Source organism: Calypte anna, chromosome 13, assembly GCF_003957555.1.
Source record: "Calypte anna isolate BGI_N300 chromosome 13, bCalAnn1_v1.p, whole genome shotgun sequence".
NCBI classification, from domain to species: domain Eukaryota; kingdom Metazoa; phylum Chordata; class Aves; order Apodiformes; family Trochilidae; genus Calypte; species Calypte anna.
The window spans coordinates 11,443,588-11,465,297 of record NC_044259.1 but is presented as its reverse complement, the minus strand read 5'-3'; the positions used below and the strand labels follow the sequence as shown (position 1 = coordinate 11,465,297).

At 46.7% G+C, this 21,710-nt stretch overlaps 1 protein-coding gene across 3 annotated transcripts; it reads right to left on the bottom strand.

The window, feature by feature from the left end:
* Positions 1 to 718: 718 nt before the first annotated feature.
* On the bottom strand, positions 719 to 20,269 carry HMGXB3 (HMG-box containing 3). 3 transcript variants are annotated; one of them, XM_030459147.1, is made up of 20 exons: positions 19,993 to 20,269; positions 19,208 to 19,355; positions 18,558 to 18,732; positions 17,574 to 18,128; positions 16,970 to 17,068; positions 15,384 to 15,515; positions 13,302 to 13,714; positions 12,768 to 12,943; positions 11,894 to 11,991; positions 11,260 to 11,361; positions 10,647 to 10,796; positions 8,716 to 9,017; positions 7,611 to 7,738; positions 6,877 to 7,008; positions 6,445 to 6,629; positions 5,632 to 5,851; positions 4,419 to 4,552; positions 3,913 to 4,029; positions 3,295 to 3,504; positions 721 to 2,702 (listed from the first exon to the last, which is right to left on the bottom strand). In XM_030459147.1, the coding sequence occupies exons 1-20, from the start codon at positions 20,099 to 20,101 to the stop codon at positions 2,232 to 2,234; spliced, it is 4,056 nt and encodes a 1,351-aa protein (XP_030315007.1). In that variant the 5' UTR covers positions 20,102 to 20,269; the 3' UTR covers positions 721 to 2,231. The 3 variants fall into 3 exon arrangements, with proteins under 3 accessions (XP_030315009.1, XP_030315007.1, XP_030315008.1); XM_030459148.1 differs by having other exon boundaries at positions 2,232 to 2,702; positions 11,260 to 11,358; positions 19,993 to 20,177; XM_030459149.1 differs by lacking the exon at positions 11,260 to 11,361 and having other exon boundaries at positions 719 to 2,702; positions 19,993 to 20,234.
* Positions 20,270 to 21,710: the final 1,441 nt, after the last annotated feature.

Below are 21,710 nucleotides of genomic sequence, written 5' to 3'. Positions count from 1 at the left end.
GAACAGATCAGAGCATGGGTGATGCCCCATCCTCTCACACCCTCCAACTCTGCTCCAGCTCCTCAGACACACTCCTCATTACCAGTTCTCAAAAACCACCCAATATTGTATAATGCAAAAAAACCCCAAACCTTATTAAAAGCAAGGTTTTATAGCACTTTAACTGTCCTGTTCTAGCAGGGACAAATTAAGTAGTCACCATGCATGGATATAATGGGGGAGCAATTTAAATTGTGATGATATAACAGCCCCTGTGTTTGAGACAGGTGTGTGAAGAAAGGCAGTGCAATGACAAGGACAGAGGGGACCTGGTGACCAGTGACTCAAGCTTACTGCAGCAGAATGGCTTAGATGCAGCAGCAGCTCCAGCCCAGGCAGTTAGACATCCTGAAGAGAAATTACTGTCACTTGCAGCAGATTCTCCTATGAAATTCACCTCAAGAGCTGCTGTGTTCAGGGAAAGGCAGAACAAAAGCGGGTAGCTGCCCAATTGCAGAAGATGCTTTCTTGCCACTTAGCTATGTTCATTTTTATGTGATGCTCTGGTGAGGTGGCCCAAGCAAATTCTTGAGCTGCTCCTCTCCAACACCAAGCTCGTCCCCACCAGCAGGGCAGTGCAGACTGGACCTGGGGTGTAAGTGCATACAGTGTTTGTGCCCTTTCCCACTGCAGTCCTCCAGGTCCTGTACATAGAAAATAAGTCTCTTGGCCACAGTTTCACCCCAAAAATTGGAGATAATTTATTAAATTTTATAACTGACTGAAAAAAGTCACTAATGTCTCTTATAATAAGTTAATGTTCTTAACAGAAAAACCCCAAGCCATAATTACTGCATTTGCTGAGAATACATTAACAGTATGGTACTCAATAGATTCCCCTTCACAGAAGGGAGTGTTCAACCACACCACAAGCCTCTGGATCTTCCCCACTGCTCACCCAGACAAAATAAACTCCCTGGATGGCAGCCCAGCATCCCCCTCCTTCCTCTGCAGGTCACAGCAAACACCCAAACACCTTCATCACCAGCAATAGCAAAAGGGAGCTGGCAGCAGGCAACACACACAGCTCTGCACCCACAGCCTCTGTTCTGCATCCAGAGGTCTCAGCCTGACTCCTCTCAAAGAGATGATAAAGCAGCCTGGGCAGTGTGAAACTTCTCTAACCCACACCCTACTGAGTGGGCATGAGCACGGCAAATGCCACCAGGCAGAATGCTGAGATACCCCAGATGGATGCAGCTCTCAGCTGTATTCCCTCCTCTGAGGGGGGAACACCAAACCCTGCATTCATCATTTCTCCTTGGTCCCACAGACAGACTTTGTGATTCTGCTGTAAGGGCAGGACAGCAGAAACTCAAGTGCTCTAACAGAATGGAACTGCTAAAAAAAAAGCCACCAAACCAGTGACCAGGAGGACAGAACACCAGGAGTGTCCTTCCCCTTTCCACAGCCACCACCTCACACAATGCTCATATAGCCATGGGGCTCACCTTGTCAATTCTTAACTTGGAGGACACTTTTCACTCACTGTATGCTTCAACTTCTACAATATTAGTGCTTATGTGAAGGGACAATTCTAGAAACTTTCTGCAGCCAAAGCACCCACAATCCTGGACCCAGGAGTGCAGCCCCCAGGGAGGCTCCCCAGATACAGCAAATTGAAGCTGCACAGCTCCTCCTCGACTAAAGCAGCTTTGCAGCCAATGCACATGAGAGCTCTGCAAGATTTCCAAGCAGGTGACAGTGTCCTAAACGAATCTATTCAGAACATTTTTGTGGAAATCTTAGCTGTCTGCCTTTCACGCCTGCTCCCACACCCCCAGCCCTGCCACCAATATGCACAAAGAAGTCAGCAAGCAAGATTCAAAAATAGAAAACCTGTGCGCTTGACCATGTGTACACCCCACTCCCAGAAACACCTCTCCCTTCTCCACCCACCAGCTGCAAGGAGGGCAACAATCCACACTGCTGAACAGGGGGTCTCTCGCACACCTGGGGAGGCAGTCACAGCCTGCACAAAGGGGGTGACAGACCCATGCTTGCAGCATCTGTAGTGACACTCTGGAAGCACACAGCTCTTTGGTCATTTACAGCAGTCAAAGCCACTAGCATCACACTTCCAACCTGTAAAAAACAATCTCTCCAGCCAGACAGCTGCCCAAACCTTGCAGAAGACGGCCTAGCCCACTCATCCACATGACCAGAGAGAGAAACCAACACTGTTCTGTTACTCAGCAACCCGTGTCATCCTCCTGCCTTCCCTCTTCCCCCTCTTCTGTCTCTGTTTTAATCTCTGCCACTCTCAGCCGGTACAGCGCATCGCGGATCACCACCTCCCCGGGCTGGCAGCTCTGCACGATCTCCTGGATCTGCCTGTTGACAATTTCTCTGCTGGTGAGGAAGTCCACGAGCCTGTTGTAGAGGTAATAGTGCGTGGCGTTCTCGAAGGTGATGGGCCTCTGGCGGATGGTGCTGGTTTTGCTGTCACTGATGGCAGCAATGATGGGGCTGTAAGGCTCCAGCTCTCGGCACAGGGAGATGCAGTGGTGCGGAGCTGTTGGGTCTCGCTGCCCGTCCTGCTCCGAACCCGCGTGGACGATCCGGCGTGCTGCTGATTTGGTGACTGGGTGCTGAATAGAGTGCTCAGCCACAGTCATGTCTAAGCTGTAGTGCTGGTCTAGCAGCTCAGGGCAGGACACATACTGGGAGAGAGAGAGGGAGATGTGCACCAGGTAGAACAAGAAGTGATTTTTCCACAGCTAAGAACAACAACATAAAACTACCAGACTGCTGAACTCCCACCAGCACCACAACCCAGGAGAGAGGCAGGGCTAACTAATTCAGGCTTCTCCTCAGTGCCACAAAGGTGGTTCTGGACACTCCCTCCTTACTCATCTGCCCTCAGAGATAATCCCAAGGCATTAGCAACCTTCTTCCTCTCACATTTCTCAAGTTATAGCAGTAGTTTGAGAGAAACAAGTTGCTGTGTCAAAATAAGTGACGTGCTCCAAAGTTTATGATGTGAAGTGTTACAATGCACTTCCAACACAGCTCCTCCTGTTAAGGAGCATGAACATAAGGCATTAGCTAAGTAACATGTAATGCCTTCCACTGTGCTCAGAAGCTGTGCACTGGCACAGCTGTGAGTTAGAAGACACTCACCAGGTCAGTCTTCAGGCATAACAAAGGTTACAAATATCTCATTTTTTAATTTTTCTTTTAAATTTTAAATTTCATGTGAAACATTTCCACATTGACCTGGCATAGTAGAGTGCAAAGGTGGACATAACTCACCATTGGAGGATCCATGGGGTCAGAGAAGCAGCCCTGGTTCTTCCCCCACATTTGGGAAGTCAGGCCAGGACAGCAGATGTCTGCACACAGTGCCACTGAAGAAGCTGTATCAACAACATACACTGGAGGCCAGTGACGAGAAGAAACCAACAAGTCCACATGATCCCGGGCATTTTCTCCTCTTACTATGTACTTGGAGCCACACACAACCTGAAAAGAAAAATATCAACCTGTGTAATAAAACTATGGGAAAAATATGAATAGTCTTAAAAAAATAAACTATCTTTCAGGTATTTCAGACAATACAGTAACCAGACAGTTGCTTTCTCTACAGATACTCTGGTCCTTCTCCTACACATGCACTTTATCTTGTGATAAAGAGGTGGTTTTAAACTCCATCTCAGCAGCAACATCAAAACCAGACTTCAGATCAACAGTCAACCTTGACACCTCCTGCAGGACTGCTCCAAGCTCCCCCAGGCAATGTTTCATTCCCAAGGCTCAGAGAGGCCCATTTCCTTGCTTCCATTTACTGAAGGAGTGAGCTCCACACTGGTAACTCAGGTAACAGTGAATAGGAAGGTAAGAAAAAGCATTGCTGACTCCAGCCTGTCTTACCTGGTGTGGACACACTTTGTAGATTTTCCCTCCTGTGTGGTGAGCAGAGACTTGTGTGACACTCGTCCCATTCTGCACAAAGTCATATAGAGCCAGGAGGGAGTAGCACAGCTGGTCCTAGAAAAGAGAGGCCCCAGAGAAAGTCTGCAAGTGGCTGATGAGACAGAGAAGGCTGCAGGCAAGGTCTCCCAAATCCTAATTTGCACTTCAACCAACAACTTCCTAATCCCCCACACAGCACTGTGAGGATGACAAGTAATTACACGATGCTGAGTCTGTGACGAGGTAATTACAGGCTTCCTTTCTTCTAGCCCACAAGGGTTCAATTTATTTCACCATGTGTAAAGTTATCCTATAATCTGCAGGCACTCACTTCTAACCCACCCCTGCCCCTAGTGCAGGCAGATGAGAAGTTAATTATCTAAGATTGTGTGTGTGAATGAGGGAAAGGCAGTGAAGAACAGCTCCACTCCTGCAGGCTTCTATGTGGGCAAACAAGCCATTACCTTTGTATCTGAAGCCTCCCAGGGGATGCTGCACTTTGTCAGAAAGCTCTGCAGCTCCTCCTCACTGTAAGAGCTTATCAGCTCAAGCCTCAAGTTTTCTTCCAGAAGGAGCCTCACCAAGGCACTCCCATTGCCTGCACGGAGAGGAAACAAGTCTCAGCTCTCATTCTCAGCAAGGGAAGTCAAAATAATTACTTCTGGAGACTACAAAAGCAGAGATTGCACAACAACCTGCCAGCAAGAGAAAGCTGTGAACAGTCCTATTTCCATAAGCTCATCACAGCCCACACTTCCCCCAAACCCTTTGCTAATGAGGTCACCAGCCTGTGCACTACAGAGCTGCAGACTCCATGAGCACTTGTCCATCTTGTTGTTTGCAACCTTTAAATAACTGGAGTGATTTCTGTATAAACAAGTGACAGAAGAATGCAGAAAAATGTGACTGCAGCCTTAGGATTGAGCATCATACCCTTCACATCTCCTCCCTCCTTCTGCCTCTAGAGCTCCACCTCTATGAAAGCCCATTTAGCCCTTCTGCAGCTCAACCCTAAACCAGCTGCAGCCCTGGCTGCAAAGCCAACTCAGATACTTGTTAAGCTTAAAATGACAGTTTTCTTATTTATAACTGATACCTAAACTGTTAAGGGAACCAGGTGCTAAATAAATTCATCTCTCATGCATCTGAGGTTATCTATTTCATAGTTTCTTGTTACATGCAGCCAAATGCCATGGATATACTGAATGTTGACAACACCCATCAGGACTAACACATCCACCTCCAAGTCTTTTTTCAAGTTCTGTTAAAAACGTATTCAACCCTTTCCTGAGATTGTGATATTGAGGTACCAAGTCCTGCCTGCAGCTTTCACAGTGCAAGTATCAATCTACCATGAAACAAATACTGACCAGCAGTCAGGCTGTGCATGCATCCCTCTGCAATCAGACCATACCTCAATCTCCATGTTCCCCATGTCTCAGGTGTACCAAGAGGTGTGCATTCACCAGTGCATTCAAGCTTCACTGGGCAGACCAAAGCTCAAGCTGCTAAGTATCCTGAAACAGCTGAGCTGACCCCTGCACTCCTGCCTTCTCTCAGCAGATGTGACATTTAAAGAATGATGAAATCACCAATTCTCAATTCTAAACATCACCAGAAGACTGGAGTCACCACCAGGTAAAGAACTCCCTTGATAAGCACAACCTCAGCAGTTACCTGGCACTGCCTGTGCATCCAGGTTCTTGTCCTTCTCAGTGTTGATCACCATTGCTCCTCTCATCAGTGGAGGGAAGAAAGGAGCAACAATAGAGGCATCAAACTTTGTGATGGGAATGCTGGAAGGAAATGCCACCTGCTCAATCACCTCTGTCTCCATCGTTGACCAAAAGTCTTCTACATTCACCTCACTTGATGGCAAGAACTCTGGCCAAGTAAACTAGAAAAAGCAAGAAGCAGACAAGTCAAATACAAATCACAGTTAATTTGATATTTTTGTGTCAGCCTCACTCAAAGCATGAGGACTGCCTAGGAGACTGCTCAGCCAAAATATAATAAGATGACTCTGGGCTCCTAGAGTTGCCCACTATCACTTTCCCTTGGGTGAGAGGCAAAACCATTTGACATAAAATCCAGATGTGCCAGACACTACTAGGAGGGCTTTTTTTCTCTATAGAGAAGACAGGACCTCAAGAAAACTCCTATTGAGGAAAAAAAAGATAAGAATGCCATTGTGTCAAAAAAAGAGAGATAAGTTCAGTAACATTCATTCAGGTCCCTACTGTCAAAGGCTGCTGGACCAAAGCTGTGGTCCAGGAACCAAGGATCTTGTTTACCCCAAACCATATATCAACACCTCTAAGAGGAAGTGCAGGCATCACCACTGCAGCCACATCCTCTTGCCAAGCATCAGCAGAAAACTGCTCACAAAAGCCTCATGTAATTATCATGCATTATGAAGCCCAGAGTCAGCAAAAGCCATTATGATCTGCTTTGAACACAAACAGGATGTGAAGTTTGTGAAAAGCCCACCTCTATATTTTTCAGTGCCAAGACATTTGCCACATTCCTTTGGGCTATCTCCACCTTGGGGGCAATGCCACATATTCCACAGATCATATCGTTGTAATCCCGGACTGTCAGGCATTCAAAGGCCCAGTAGCCATTGCACAGCAGTTCCTGGAGCTGAGCCCTCTCATCAGGGCTCAAGCTTTTTTCTGAAAAGAAAATGTTCCAGTGTTACAGCTTTCACTTCTTAAAGTCAGTGGAGAGGTAGAAGAGCTCTGAGTAGGACTCGGGGAAAAAAAAACCAACCTGTCTTCCAGAGAATTGTTACAAAGACCTGGTCACAGAGGTTGGGTGTAGGAGGTGATTTAATAAGAACACAGAGCAGCAGGAGAGGAAAGTTTTACCATTTGAAGGTCAGAGTTTGGTGTGTCATGGTTAAAATCAAGGAAAACTCACCAGTTTGCTCCTGAACAGAGTCGAGGATATTGCCAACAGCCACTCTGGGATCCTCTCCAAGTTTAATGTGGTCCCGGATTGCAAACAGAAGATCCAAGCTCACCAGCAACTTGTTACCCACATTGAAAAGGCCTGCAGTTAAAAACAAGACAGTTATTGTCCGTAGGGTTATGTGCTAAGAAATATATTCCTTACTGATACACAAACCACTCATACAAGTAAGGCTCAGAGGATAATGGAAACAGATGGATAGTTCTGCTGGACTGCTCCCTTAGCACATTAGCAAGATGAGCTCCTTTCACAGACTTGCCTTTAAATTTAAATAGCTACAAGGAACAGCAGCCAATCCATCTCCTCAGCTCCACGCTGCCTTGCAGGAGGCCACAGTGACTGCCACCTGAGTCTTGTCAGTCAGTGCTCACTGCATGCTGCAGAGAAGTCTGACTGTGACCTCAGGGGTTGCCTTGCAGAACTCAACATCCACCACTTACACAGAGAACCACACCAGTGAAGCAAGGGACACCTTTCCTCATCAAAGCATTTATAATTGTTTTTCTCAAATACGGATTTACTTGCAGAAGAGGTATAATAAGTCAAAAATAATTAAAGTTTAATACACTGAGGCAAGGAATAGGCTTTTCTGTTCAAAGACAATGCCTTGATACAGTTGAAAGGCTTCTGAAGGGTTTAGACTGTAGTCATGCTGTAATTTGGTGTGCTTACATTTTTCCTACCTGTGTAAATATCAGTGAAGCTGTGGAGGGCCAGACACTGGAGGTTCAAGCACACCTTGACCTGAGCTGTAACCACCTGTAATCTATTAGCTGTCAGCAGCCAGCACTCCTGAGGACCAGCAAGGGAACTGTAACAGAAAACAAAAAGGATGACTGACAGTTAAGCCCAGTCCTGCAGTAACTTAAAGTGTTCTAATTAGATCAGTTCATCAGTATGTCTAAGTCAGTTGTCATCATTTCATACCAGAGAAAAACAAACAAACCCCCTACATTTTAAAAGGGATTCCCTGGGAAGAGCCAAGGCACTACTCACATTCTTTAAACAACACTACAGCATCTCACTGTTCTGTAAAAATTACTGGGTTTAAAAAACTATCTCTGCTGGAAAAATCTCAATTAGTACTAGCCTGAGCAAAGCAAACATCCTTAATTGGTATCAAGAATATCTTTTCTGTTCATGAAACAAACACTCAACATTTTGCTGTGGGAAGTGTTTCACTTCAGGATTTCAGCAGCAGAAGGACATTTGACAGACATAGTGAGAAGGTAACCTATGGGCTTTCACACAGATCTAGTTAAGGCAATCTAGCCTATACACAGGCAATTGCTGAAAGTCCTTCATGTTTCTATTTGGATATTTGTTCCAAAAAAGGATTCACACAAGCCCACGCTAAGCCATGAAAAGAATAAAAATGTCATAAGCAAAAAGATACACATAGGAACTACTGAAAACACAAAGAGAGAGAAAAGGGAAATCACATAATGTACATCTATAATCCCACAATTTTACTTCTATCAGCCTCAAAACGTCACCCTGGAAAACAAAGAAGGGATGACTAAGGAAAAGATTCAATTACATCTAGCCTTGGCAGTCACCCTTTGATCAAGCAATCCTGCTGTATGGAAACGGTAACTGACAAACTGGAGAAACAGAAAGAGCTTATGGCAAACCAGCTGAACCTTTGCCACACACAGGTAACTTATTCAGTGTCACACCAACTTCATCACCTAAGAAAGAGGGACTCAAGAGAACATCATTCCAGGCGGGGCTGTAACACAACATCGGCGCGAGGTTGAAAGTCACAAGTCTAAAACTGAATCTTACTTCTGTCCCCCTTTGAACAATGGGCTGTTACAGAGGAGGCACTGCGTAGATGGAGACTCATAGTAGTTTGACCAGGAGGTCTGCTCTATGGTGACTGTCTCCTCACTCACGTTGGACAGGATGAGCCGTGAGCTGTTGAGTTCATGGATGAGCGTGAAGACCTCGGCCAATTCCGACTCGTTCTCTGGGATCTGCACCACCTTGCGCAGCAGCTGCAGGGTGGACTGGTGCTGGATCTCCTTCTGGGATGGGGTTAGGGGCTTGCTGGTGTTCAGCACATCAGGCTGGCCTGGACTGACCTCCTGGAAAGCAAGTTGAATATTCATATATTAAGTAAGCCAAGCATGAGGGATGAAATACTAAGAAGCTTGAAGAGGTCATAAAAGGTAACAAAAACACAGTAACCTTTGTACCCAGATTTGACTTCTCCACTGCTCAATCATTGAGCTTGGACAGCAGTCTCAAGCCTAAGTTACTTTACCAAAAATATTTTATTACAGCTCAGCCTCTCAGAACTCCTGAAATACCACAAGGCCAAAGATTCAGCAGTAAACTGGAGTGTAAGTGCAGAGATGGTGGAGCAAGAGGGTAAGGACAATCACCAACAGGTATATAAATACTTGGAAAATCCTGGCAGTCATTACTGCCTTTCTCCATCAGTTATCGAGCACAGTCTCCTGTATAACATCCTCAGCCAGCCACAGCAGTCTGCATACCTCTCCAGAAGTTAAATGAGAACTAGGGGCTGTGAAGTACAGAATACACTGATCAATTACAATTGATCAGCTACAGTCTTTAGACACAAACACCCAGCAGACTTAATACTCTCAAGACAAAAAGCACAAGAGTACAAATGGGGCTCAGAGGAACAATGAGAACACCAATAGGCTAAATCTGTTCAATCACTTAAACTCTTCTGCCACCATTTCAACCTGGTTTTCTGTCTAGTGTAGCAATGAGATAAATCATCAGTCCAAATCCCAGAGACAATAATGAACTGTGTGATAGGAACAGTAAACACATCTAGAAACAGAAAACAAGAAAGAACTAAATAGAGACAAGCCACATGCCTTTCAAAATGCAAGCTGAGCTAAGCACACTGCTGTTCCCTACATAGCTGCTTATGCAGGAGTTTCACACAGGCCATTTCAGCTTGTTTTGTTTTAAGAACACTACACAAAGTTATGTTCTTCAAAATAAAAAAAAGCAAGTGGAAGGGTCACATTACCACACAGGCTATAACGCAGTCTCTCTAGATGCTGAGTGAGCATTTCAGCAAAGAATAGCTCCTTTTTTTAATTTTATTTTTTTTAAAAACCTAACAATTCTTTATGAAAAAAGCTACTCTTTGAAATTTCAAATGTAAAAACATTCCAAGGAAAAAAAAAAAGAAAAATTCATTATTTACATCCACATAGAAGAGCAGACTACTGAAAAACATCTTTTTACAACAGAAAAAAAACCCCACTAAAACCAGAAATAAATTCAGGCTGGAAGTAACGTTGCAATACAAACCTCTAAAAATAGGAAGCTCAAATAAAACATGTACAAACTAAACTGACATTGGCCACAAACTGGTCCCAAGGCAAAAGCATACTCAGGAGTTTCTTGGCGAAGTCTGAAGTTCAGCAAAGCTGACTCAACAAACATGACTTCAGGGGTGATTTCCCCAGCATGTACTGACACATCCTAGAGTATTTTTAAGCTGCAGAGACATCCAGTGGTAGAGCTGAGTGCACTGCTCTCACTCTCAGCCTGAAGCACCAGTGTTGCAGGAGCTGGACAGCACAAACATCATCACAGGTATTTGCAATAGGACATTACTCAGAAAAACTTACCATAATGAAACAAATTAACATGATCCCACTGGTACTTGTGAACCTCCTTGCCCACCCACAAGAGCCATTTAATGAGACTATTTCAAACCTTACCAGGGATTTTGCTGTTTTCTCAGCTCTGTCTTTGGCAAGATTATATCCACAGCTTGGACAGATTCGTGGCTTGTGCCTGTTTGTGTACACATAACTGCAAGAAGGGTTCTTGCATTTCCCTCTGCCACGTGATGTTGCCAATCCCAGATCCTGAATAACACAAAAAAGATGTTTGCTGACCTTGACTTTTTGATGCCAGGAAGGTTCTAGAGAAGTCTGCTTAAATATAATGTGCCTTTTCACCACTTTGTAACACTTTGTCTCTAAACTAGCAGGCTTTGTCACTTTGCACAGAATATTTTAACTTGCCCTCAACAATTTTGGTGCCAGTTCCACTGAACACAAACACACATTAAACTCAGTCAGAAACCACTCCCTGCTGAACTTAGGGGATGGGGATTACCTTAAGAGGTGAAGAAAAATGCAGTTCTTGGCAAGGTCCCAAGTATGAGTGCAAGAAAGTACAGTCACCCCAGACATACAAAGTACAGACTGTTTCACATTAAGCATGAGATACACTTCTGCAAATCAGTATTACGAAAGTAACAGATTTGTGTCATCCCAGAGATGACACTTTCCATGGTGTAAGTCAGACCATCTGAAAAACTCTCACCAGAGTTAGGGTGCAGCTGTACTTGTAGGAAGGGAATATGTCTGGTTTGACCTCCACTACTTTAACCTGAGATGCCCTGCTGGTCAAAGCACTGCGGAGCTGCTAGAGATTGAAAGCAGAAAAAACACCCATGAGACACCTACTACTGAACACGTACACCCTATAAGCAACACCTAATTAGCATTTTTTATGTCCAAATTTAACATTCATTTAATATCAGAGAACTACAACACGTTGTTTTGCATACAATTCAAACACAAGTATTCCAGAGTCTTGGCATACCCAGTCACACTTCACAGGTGAAAGGCACAGCACTCACTAGTGCATGCCAGGTTATCAAAGTACTAACAGTTCCTCAGAACATCTTCTGGAAGCAGCTGGGAGGTTCTCAAAGCAGCCAACAGAAGGATTGTCCAACAGCATCTCTCTGTTTAATTCCTACACTCAGCCATCAACCATGCACACTGCTTCTGAACCATCTCATAAAAACTCTCCGTCACAGATCTCCTCAGCATAAGGCTGCTACATTTTTGCTTTCTGTATCTTACCACTCAGTTTGTATCTCATCTGGAAAGAAACCAAACAGCCCATCCCCTGGAGAATGCTGTGCATCTGAAGAACAAACCACAGGTACCTTGCGCTCCTCAGCACCCGGCGGCTGCAGAACCGACTGGCCCAATTGTTTCAGTGTACTGGGCTTCAAGCCTGATGTTCTCACAGGGGAATGCTTGTCTTCAGGGAAGGAAAGAAAGCAGCAGGTTAGATATGAGAAAAGAGGTCCTGTTTCATTCTGACATCTTTGGTAAATGTCACCACAGTCATGCCAGATTTTCCCTCTGAACTTGAAATGACCCCAGCAGGTGTTTCACTGCACTCTCAGAGAGAGAGAGAGAGAGAGAGAGACTGTTTTTCCTAGTGTAGGTCACTATTTCCCTTCAGACATATCTTATTATATCTTATTATTATACCTTAGGAAGGATATCGAGGTCCTGGAGCAGGTCCAAAGGAGGTCAACTAAGCTGGTGAAGGAACTTAAGCAAATATCCTATGAAGAGAGGCTGAGGCAGCTGGGGGTGTTCAGCCTGGAGAAGAGGAGGCTCAGGGGAGACCTCGTCACTCTCTACAACTCCCTGAAAGGAGGTTGGAGCCAGGGGGGGGGTTGGGCTCTTTTCCCAGGCAACTCTCAGCAAGACAAGAGGGCAGGGTCTCAAGTTGTGCCAGGGGAGGTTTAGGTTGGAGATTAGAAAGAATTTCTTTATGGAGAGGGTGATCAGACCTTGGAATGGGCTGCCCAGGGAAGTAGTGGATTCTCCATCCCTGGAGATATTTCAAAAGAGACTGGATGTGGCACTCAGTGCCATGGGCTGGGAACTGCAGTGGGAGTGGAGCAAGGGTTGAACTTGATGATCTCTGAGGTCCCTTCCAACCCAGTCGATTCCATGATTATTTGTCAGAGACCACTTCAACGTGGTGAGGAAAGACAACCACACCAGAAGTACTGCTTTTACCAGTATTGACAAAGGCCTGTCTGTTGCTAGGCTGCTCAGTGCTGGCTTCTCTCCCCACGCTGGCTGGTGCAGGCAGGATTGCTCGCATAGGCCTTGCTGCAGCCAGCAAGGAGGGCTTGGGTCTTGGTTTACTCTTTGCTTCTTGTCCTTTGTGTGCAGCAGCTGAAGAATCAATTCTGAAAGACAAGAGCTACAACTGGAAAAAAAAATTCTATGGATTCTCCCTCAGTTTTCTTCTCGTCTGAACTGTGCTTTATTAATACAATAATCACAGCTATTGCAGCAGAAAGGAGAAATAGAAATAGCACTAAGGATACATCTGCTCTGGGACTACAGTTTAAGTGTCCCTTAAAAAAATAAGGGGACAACACAGACAACAATTTCAAAGGAACAACCCAGAATGGGCAGAAAGCAGACAGTAGACAAGACAGATCTTACAGGAAGCACTGCCAACAGCCTTCAATTTCTTGTATCAGTCCTATCAGCACATAACAGCATCACACATTCCCATAAATACACAGAAAACTGACTCACCCCACTGGCTTTTTTGCAGAGGTATTTGGACTTGACCCCTCAGAAGATGGTGGCACCTCCAGCCCTACAGTGTCTTTTTCTGCCTGCTCGGAGGAAGAGTCTCCTTGCCCTTGTTGGCTCTCTTGTCCCAGCACCACTCCAACAGCACTGCCCCTGTCTTCAGCAAGCACATTGTTTGCCAGAAAGTGAGCCTCAGAGACAATCACTTCCTCCCACTCTATCTCCCTCATTTGCCCTCCAGGCACAGCGTTCAGCAGCTGGCTGACAGCTTCAGAGCTTTCCAGGGCAGACTTGGAGGTGCTCTCACTAAGAGCTGCTGGCTCTGGGAACACTGACTGCTGACCTCTTTTAGCTGCTGGAGTTTTGAGAGAGGTGCCTGAATTTGGCTCAGATTTGCTTTTTGGTTGCTTTTCCTAGAAACAAAGAGAGAGTCACATTTCAGAGCTTTAGGCTTCCACAGATAAGTTAGTTCCCTCACATATGCCTGGTCTGCTGAGGCTTATTTAATGCTGGATCAAAACAGAAAAATCCTTCAGTGTTTAAGCAGTGAACTTTACGAGAGCAGAAAGACATCATCTCCTACGACAGCAAAGTCCCTGTTAACATTTCATCTGGCCTTCTGGCCCTTCATGTAGTATTTTTGGATTCTGTTTACTTCAAAGAACCAGTTTTCAACACCCTCAAGTATCACCATTAGCATCAACATCACAAACTCACCCACCACCCTCTGTAGCAAGGACCCACCTCCTACACTCCCCTTTTCACAGCTCTCTGAGGCTCCCTGTTCTTCCACACTATTGAGGAGCCAAAGGGAGAGAGCACTTGTACCTTTGGGATATGTGCATTCAGAAAAGCTTGGAGTTGAGAGAGTCAGGAAACAGAACATTGCTTGGGAAGGTTTGCTGACTTAAATGTTACTTTCTAGATTAAGAATACAGAAATTTCATTACAGTGAAAGAAAATACAGTGCAACACTGAGTAAGTATCAGGAATGGAACTGAGTTTCTGGCTTGATAAACATTAATTCTAAGCTCTCTACAGTGTTCATATTCAGATGAAAAACCTACAATTTTAAAAACCAGACATCTTATAACCTTAGTCCCTTTCATTTCTAAGCAATAGGATGTATTTAGTTTCAGCTCTATGGATGTTATTATCTGTTGAAAAAACAAACTGCTGGTACATGTTTTTCCCAAGGCAAGACACTATAAAAATAAGTGGAAATGTCTATGCAAACAAGTTCCCAGAAGAGCAGAACAAAACTAAAAGCCAGAAAGAAAACTTACTCTAAAATCCTCCAGTTCCAATCAATCTAGGGTTTAAAAGGAGCAGGCATGCTATGTTCTGGCAGTTTTTGCAGTTAACCATCTACCTCCTTCAGCAGGTTTACAGAACAAAAGCTGTGATGCCATCACCTCTGTTTGTACCCTGCCACACAGGATGTGCAGCCATCACTTCAAACACTACAGAGCTCATAAGGTGGCTAAAAAATTCCTTGCCCCTAAATGCTTAATGTATTGGGACACAAAACAAAGGAGGTTCAGAACAAATCCACATAAAGCCACTGAATGTCAGTGCAAATTTTCATACTCAGAACATCCTTTAACTTGTGCCTGAGGTGCAGCTTCAGACAGAGATGTAATGAAGGCACATCTGTTCAGAGCTGACTAATTACCATGATATTGCCAAGGCCTAAGGAGAAAGTGCTTTTTGCTGTACACAGTCACTACAGATGGCAATAATTTAAGTAGTGTAGGAAGGTAGAGAAAGACTTTTCCACTCAAGTCAAATTTCACAACCCCACCAACACCTGGGAATTACCCTTCAGCCAGAGGTCAGAACCTCATGAATGATCAGGCACACAACCATGAGTTAAAAACACCCAACAGCACCTCAGCTTCCACCAGATAACTTTATAGCTAGCTCCCAAAGGATCATACTGGAGCTGAAAATCATTCCTTTTTTCTGTTGAAAAAACAATGTTGAAAGACCACAGGAAACATCAGTTTGTAGAACTCTAAACACAGATAAATTACTACAAAACAAATGGATAAACCAAATCTCTGAGCTGCAGCAAAATACCTTTGGAATCCATTTTCTTCCCAGGAAGTTGCCACATGTTGGGCATTTTGGTGGCTTATGCCTGGTGACATAAGTGAAGGAACAGCCAGGATTGCTGCAATTTCCATGTCCCCTGCGAGTGTAGGTGGTTGTCTGAAACAAGAGTGTCAAGAACTTCTCTGGAGAGCTGGAAAACACTAAGCTGTGCTCACTGCTCCCTTTTTACTTGTAAACACTTTAAAAATCCCCAGCCCTCCATTACTTCTTTCAATGTACCAGCACACAGTTGGATCAGAGGGAGTCAGCACCATAACTACTCCAACTCTAAATGCTCTGTCTACACAAGAGCCTCCATTACTACCAGAATTTAGATCACACTGCAGAGCAGACATGAACAATGCATATGACCTACTAGAGAGGCTAACTTTGCATTTACAGTGATGCAGTAATTCTCTTAAGAGGCAAGATGTGATTAATAGACTCATGTCTATGGGGTGACAAGATTTGAAGACAAGCACTGGTGAGGCAGAGGCAGTTTTCATCAGTAATGTTATTGTATGCAGTGGTCAGGGACTCCCTGGTGCTTTACTGTAACTTGCTGTAACACCAGCAGCACCATCAGGCATGATTTAGAAAGACAAGTACAGCAGAACCTGTCATCTCTACAGGAAAGCAGCATCAACACGTTGAGGTTTTGTCAGTGCAGCACTTGTCAAGATTCTATACTAAACACTCCTGAGGGAGCTGTTGTGCCATAATTCCCTGACCAGGGACATTTTTTTTCTAGAAGTGTTGCTGTTAAAAAAGTGAGACAGTTTAAGGTAGGCACTACCCAGGAACAAAAACCTGGGGTATTTCCATTCTGCCTAAGACACCAGGAGATATATCACATCATATAGCACATCCATGTGCTATAAATATCTGCTGTGTTCCACCAGCAGGAAGCATAGAGGACAGAGTCTGATGCTAGCTCATACAACTGGAGGAGCTGCACTGCTGACTCCATGATGAAGTCCTACAAAGACTACAGGAATCCAGGTGGCTGGAGTGCTAAGGTTAGAAAAACAACACTATTATTCCTCATGCAACAGGATACAACAACTTTTTACAGTGTTCTCAACACCTTGGGGCACTGCCCCTCTCCTGTCACATGGCCTAAGTGACAGCCACCCAGGAGACTGGGCAGCTCTCATCTTCCTGTCACAGATTCTTGCCCTTAAAGGGATGGGCAGTGGCATTTTATGAAGACAAAGATGATTTGTCATGTAGAGGATGTAGATGGCTCCACAGATGCTGAAAAGGACAACAGAGAAACAGCTGTTGGCCAGATGTGCTGTGTCAGCATTATCTAACTCCATCAGTTTCCAAAAACTCCTTGAGGAAGAAGGGAGCAAAACCAAATCCTTGTAAGGCACTCTAGGAAGTCAGAGACCCCTTTGACAAACACAAGGCATAAAACCAGGGAAAACAAATGTATCACCCAACATGGTGACTCCAAACTGGATTATCCCTAAGAGCTGACCCAGAATCGAACCATTCCTACACTAACATCATAAAGACACACATAAAGTAACACATCCATGCCTTAACATAAATTGATTTCTTACCAATTTAATTGATGCTGGGTTCTCCACAACAGAATGAGCTGGCAAAGGTAACATAATAAACTGTGTGGCAGGTGCAGAGGAGCTGCTCTCTTCAGTATTCTAAAATGAAATCAAAGGGAAAATACTGGCAGAAAACAAGAGACATGGTGGCCTGTGCCCCACCCTCTCATGAAAATTGCTACTGAACATGTATCTTAAGGAGTGCTGAGACCAGAATGCAGGAAAGAGAAGCAATCATTTCCTCAAAAACAAACAAAAAACCATTTCCAGCAGCCTTATCAGATCAACACTAGACATTACCAGACTTGTCACAGCTTGACATTAAAAACAGCAAATCAAATTGTTCACAGATTCAGGTTTTCTATGTCCAACATAACCCTTAACACCTCAACTTAAAAGGTTTCCCTTCTACCCCTCTGCAACCAAGAAAAAAGCATCAGAAGCACAGAGGTAACATTTTTTCCTCTCAAAAGCCTTGTAGTCCAATTGTAGAACCCTCCCAAGTACGTTACAAGAAACAATTAAAACCAGCCAGTCAGTTGCCCTCAGACACAAGAGATATCAGCACATGGCATGTGTTAGGGGTGTCACTAGAACAACTTACCCTCCCAGTCACCACTGTCACCACGGACACACCATCTGAAACCTGGGGAGAGGCCACTGCAATGCTGCTGCCTGAGATGTCTGCAGGGCTGCTCACTAGAGTCTCCTCAATGACCACCCGGGCTGTCTGATACTGCTGCCCTTCTATCTCCAAAGAAGCCTCATCCAGGAGGATATCTCCAGCCACCTGCTCTGTCAAGGGCCCAACATAGTGAGAGAGAACCTCTGAGGCGACCACTTCTTCCACAGCATCAGGCTGAGCAAAGGAGGCAGTGTCTTCCCCCAGTCCTTCGATGGTGATGCACTGCTCAGAGATGCCAACCTGGCTGGAGTCCACAGAGAGGAGGTTCTGCACAGCCTCACTCGTGACATTGGGGGAAGCTGTCACCCCTTCAGGTGCTGCCTGGCCTTGTGTCACACACAGTTCCAGGGACTGCCTGTTCCTGTCCTCCTGGAGAGTGGTTTTGGGGATAATGATGTAATCTGCACGAGGAAGAATCTTACGGAAACCTGGGATGTCTGCAACTACTGCAGCTCGAGTGGACATCCTGGAGTTCTGTTGGAAAAAACAGTATGGAATAAATATGGGAAAAGGGATGGATTCAGCTCTCAATCCTGCTGCTTCAGTGCCTGAAGTTCAAATGTTTTCCTGAAGTAGTTTGCTGGGAATTCCTCCACGTGGCAGAGCCAGCAGAATCCCTCTAAGCCCTGGCTGTACCTTACCCTTCACCACCCATCACCCAGAGGACAGGACACAAAAATAACAACCTTCCCTGTCACCAGCTACTAGACTTATTTCTCTTGGATTTCAAAATGTTGTCCCTTGACTGAACAAAGGGAAAAGCAAGAGGTTGTGGGCTCTGGCACCACTTCTTTACAGGCTGTCCCAAGCAGAAACACACACTGGGGTCTGCAGTTAAATGGTTCTCCTACACTTGGTCCTGTGTCAGCCACACAGCAAAGAAATGCCAAGAAGACAACTTACTGGATCCAATCCCTCTTTCTCTAGCTTGGCTTTCTCCAAGTAATAGCTTTTTTCAGCCACACTGAGCAACCTCCAGCTCTCACTGATTTTTTTGTTGATTTCAGATTGAGGGCGGTGGGGGAGCTCTTGCTGGACTTTCAAGTAAATATCATAATAGTAGAGGAGGTAAGCAGATCTGAAACACAACCAGAGACAGAAATGTTAACATCACTTCACAACAGCTCTTTTGGAAAAAGAAAATCTACAAGGTTGGCATTTGTTTCAAGGTCAAAAGACAAGCAGATTACATTCAGTTCTAATTCTAAAGGCAATCCAAAGAAAACAAAGATTCTGAGGAGGAGGAATAAGAAAAAAAGTTCCCATACAGAATCACAGAACTGGCTGGGTTGGAAGGGACCTCAGAGATCATCAAGTCCAACCCTTGATCCACTCCCACTGCAGTTCCCAGCCCATGGCACTGAGTGCCACATCCAGTCTCTTATGAAATACCTCCAGGGGTGGAGAATCCACTACTTCCCTGGGCAGCCCATTCCAATGTCTGATCACCCTCTCTGTAAAGAAATTCTTTCTAATATCCAACCTAAACCTCCCCTGGCACAACTTGAGTCCATGCCCTGCCCAGGAGCCAAGTGAAGACAGAAAGAACCCACCTGGGCTTTTTAGCTTTTTCTCCATGGTCGCCAGTACTTTTGTACTTCTTTTTCTTCTTAGATGGCACTGGTGAGGCACAAGTGTAAGTGTCCTCTATCTCCTCCTTGACCACAGTGACCTCAGTGCCACCGTAGGGAGCCTCCATTGCTACAAACACAGGGTTTATGTTATGTGCTTGCCAGCTCAGGTACTTCTCACACAAAGACTGCTCTTAATCACCTTCATAAACTGACAGCATCACTGCCATGCAGGTTTCACTTTAAATAACCATTAAAATAACTATTTCTCTGGTTTTAGAAGAAAATCCCTTTAGCACGGTGACCTCGGTACCACCGGGTGGGTGCAGACACGCTGCACCTGCACTCACAAGCTGCAGCTCCCCTGGAACCTCCCAGACTGGCAACCCAGCCCCAGCCCCACGGCATCACGGCCACAAACGCCAAGCCGGAGCCCGAATAAGGACGGCGGCCCCGTAATCCTCTTACCCCCCCCCAGATCTCCCGGGATCCCCGCTTAACACCCAGCCCGCTCCAGCCCCCGCGGCGCTGCCAGGCGGGGAGGACACGAGAAGCCCCAGGAGACCGAGGGCAGCGGTGCCCGTGCTGAGCTGCAGCCCCCACGCGGTCACCGGCCCCGGGCAGGCCCAAAGCCACCGCCGGGGGCCCGAACCCGCCACAGCGCCCGGGATGAGGCGGGGCGGGCGGCGGGGCCCCCTCCGGCCCTGCTGAACCTGCCCCTCCCCGGTGCCCCCCCGAGGAAAGGCGCTGGCGCCTGGGTCACTCACCGGGCAGCCCCGGGGAGGAGCGTCCGGACACGCACCGAGCCGCGGTCACGTCCCGGACGGGGCTCGGCGGCGCGGAGGAGGCGACGGCGGAGCTACGGGCCAGCCGCATGGAGAGGAGCGGGGGGAGAGGCTGAGCGAGACGGGCCGCCACGGCATGCTGGGCCGGCGGCCGGGCCGGGCCGGTACCGCGGGGCGGGACAGCGCCGAACCCTGCGGCTCTGCCGCCTCCCGCCGCTCCCGGAAGTGCCGGCGGAATCAGCGTCCGGGTCGCGTCCTGACGGGGAAGGAGCGGGGACGGCGGGGCGGGACGGCGGCCGGCAGGGGTCAGATTTCCCCAGAGTGCGCGAGGGTGGCGGCGCCTCTGCTGGCAGCCGCTCACCTCAGGGCAAGGGCTGAGCAACCAGAGCGCAATTAGAGCGCAGTTATTAGAGCGCAATTAGAGCGCAATTAGCGGGGCGCGGGCGGCTCGGGAGCCCTCTCTGCAGAAGGAGTCGCCCCTTGTTGCTGAGCGGAGCGAGGCCTGGCAGCTCCCCGGAGCAGCGGGGAGGCCGCGGGGCTGAGCTCTGCTCCCCGGCTCCGGGAGGCTCAGCACAGCGAGGTGCTGGGCCCCGCTGCCCCTGTCCCCTCAGGAAGGAACAACTTGAAGTTCAGATCTAGCTGAAAAGCCAAGAAATGGACAGTGCTGGCTGTGAGGCCTGTGCTGGGCACCGAGAGCCCCCAGGGATCTTCTGTCAGGAAACAGAATCGACAGGAAGCTGAACATGAGCCAGCAGTGTGCCCAGGTGGCCAAGGAGGCCAATGGCATCCTGGCCTGGATCAGGAACAGCGTGGCCAGCAGGTCCAAGGAAGGGATTCTGCCCCTGTACTCAGCCCTGGTGAGGCCACAGCTTGAGTCCTGTGTCCAGTTCTGGGCCCCTCAGCTGAGGAAGGAGATCGAGGTCCTGGAGCAGGTCCAAAGGAGGCAACCAGGCTGGTGAAGGGACTCAGGCACAGATCCTATGAGGAGAGGCTGAGGGAGCTGGGGGTGTTCGGCCTGAAGAAGAGGAGGCTCAGGGGAGACCTCATTGCTATCTACAACTCCCTGAAAGGAGGTTGGAGCCAGGGGGGGGTTGGTCTCTTTTCCCAGGCAACTCTCAGCAAGACAAGAGGGCAGGGTCTCAAGTTGTGCCAGGGGAGGTTTAGGTTGGAGATTAGAAAGAATTTCTTTATGGAGAGGGTGATCAGACATTGGAATGGGCTGCCCAGGGAAGTAGTGGATTCTCCGTGTCTGGAGATACTTAAAAAGAGACTGGATGTGGCACTCAGTGCCATGGGCTGGGAACTGCAGTGGGAGTGGAGCAAGGGTTGGACTTGATGATCTCTGAGGTCCCTTCCAACCCAGCCAATTCTATGATTCTATGAAACCTGGCGCTGACACCTGCAGTGGCCGCTCCCAGTTTCCTGGGATTTTGGGGCATTTCCCTCTGAGCTCGAAGAATGAAAGCTTCCCTGCATGGCAAAGTAATTGTTTTCTTGCCCTACAGGACTCTCAACCTGTAACTCTCCTCCTTTGAACCTTCTGGAAAGTGGAATATCGTGCAGCTCTTGCTTTAGCATGCTTTTCAAATTACTTTTTTTTTTTTTTTTTTTTTGCTCTTCATGTCTATTTCTCTGGTTTACGTCATGATTTCTAACTTTAGAGGAGTGTAAACCACGTTGTTTCATGTCTTCTCAGATCT

What these genes read in the sequence shown, in the direction of transcription:
- HMGXB3 (XM_030459147.1), bottom strand. Translation starts at nt 20,101, where the DNA reads ATGCGGCTGGCCCGTAGCTCCGCCGTCGCCTCCTCCGCGCCGCCGAGC. An exon ending in CTTCACTGATATTTACACAG is followed by an intron (nt 7,009 to 7,610) that starts GTAGGAAAAATG and finishes TTTTAACTGCAG; the next exon opens with GCCTTTTCAATGTGGGTAAC. An exon ending in TGGCACTGAAAAATATAGAG is followed by an intron (nt 5,852 to 6,444) that starts GTGGGCTTTTCA and finishes TGCTTTTTCTAG; the next exon opens with TTTACTTGGCCAGAGTTCTT.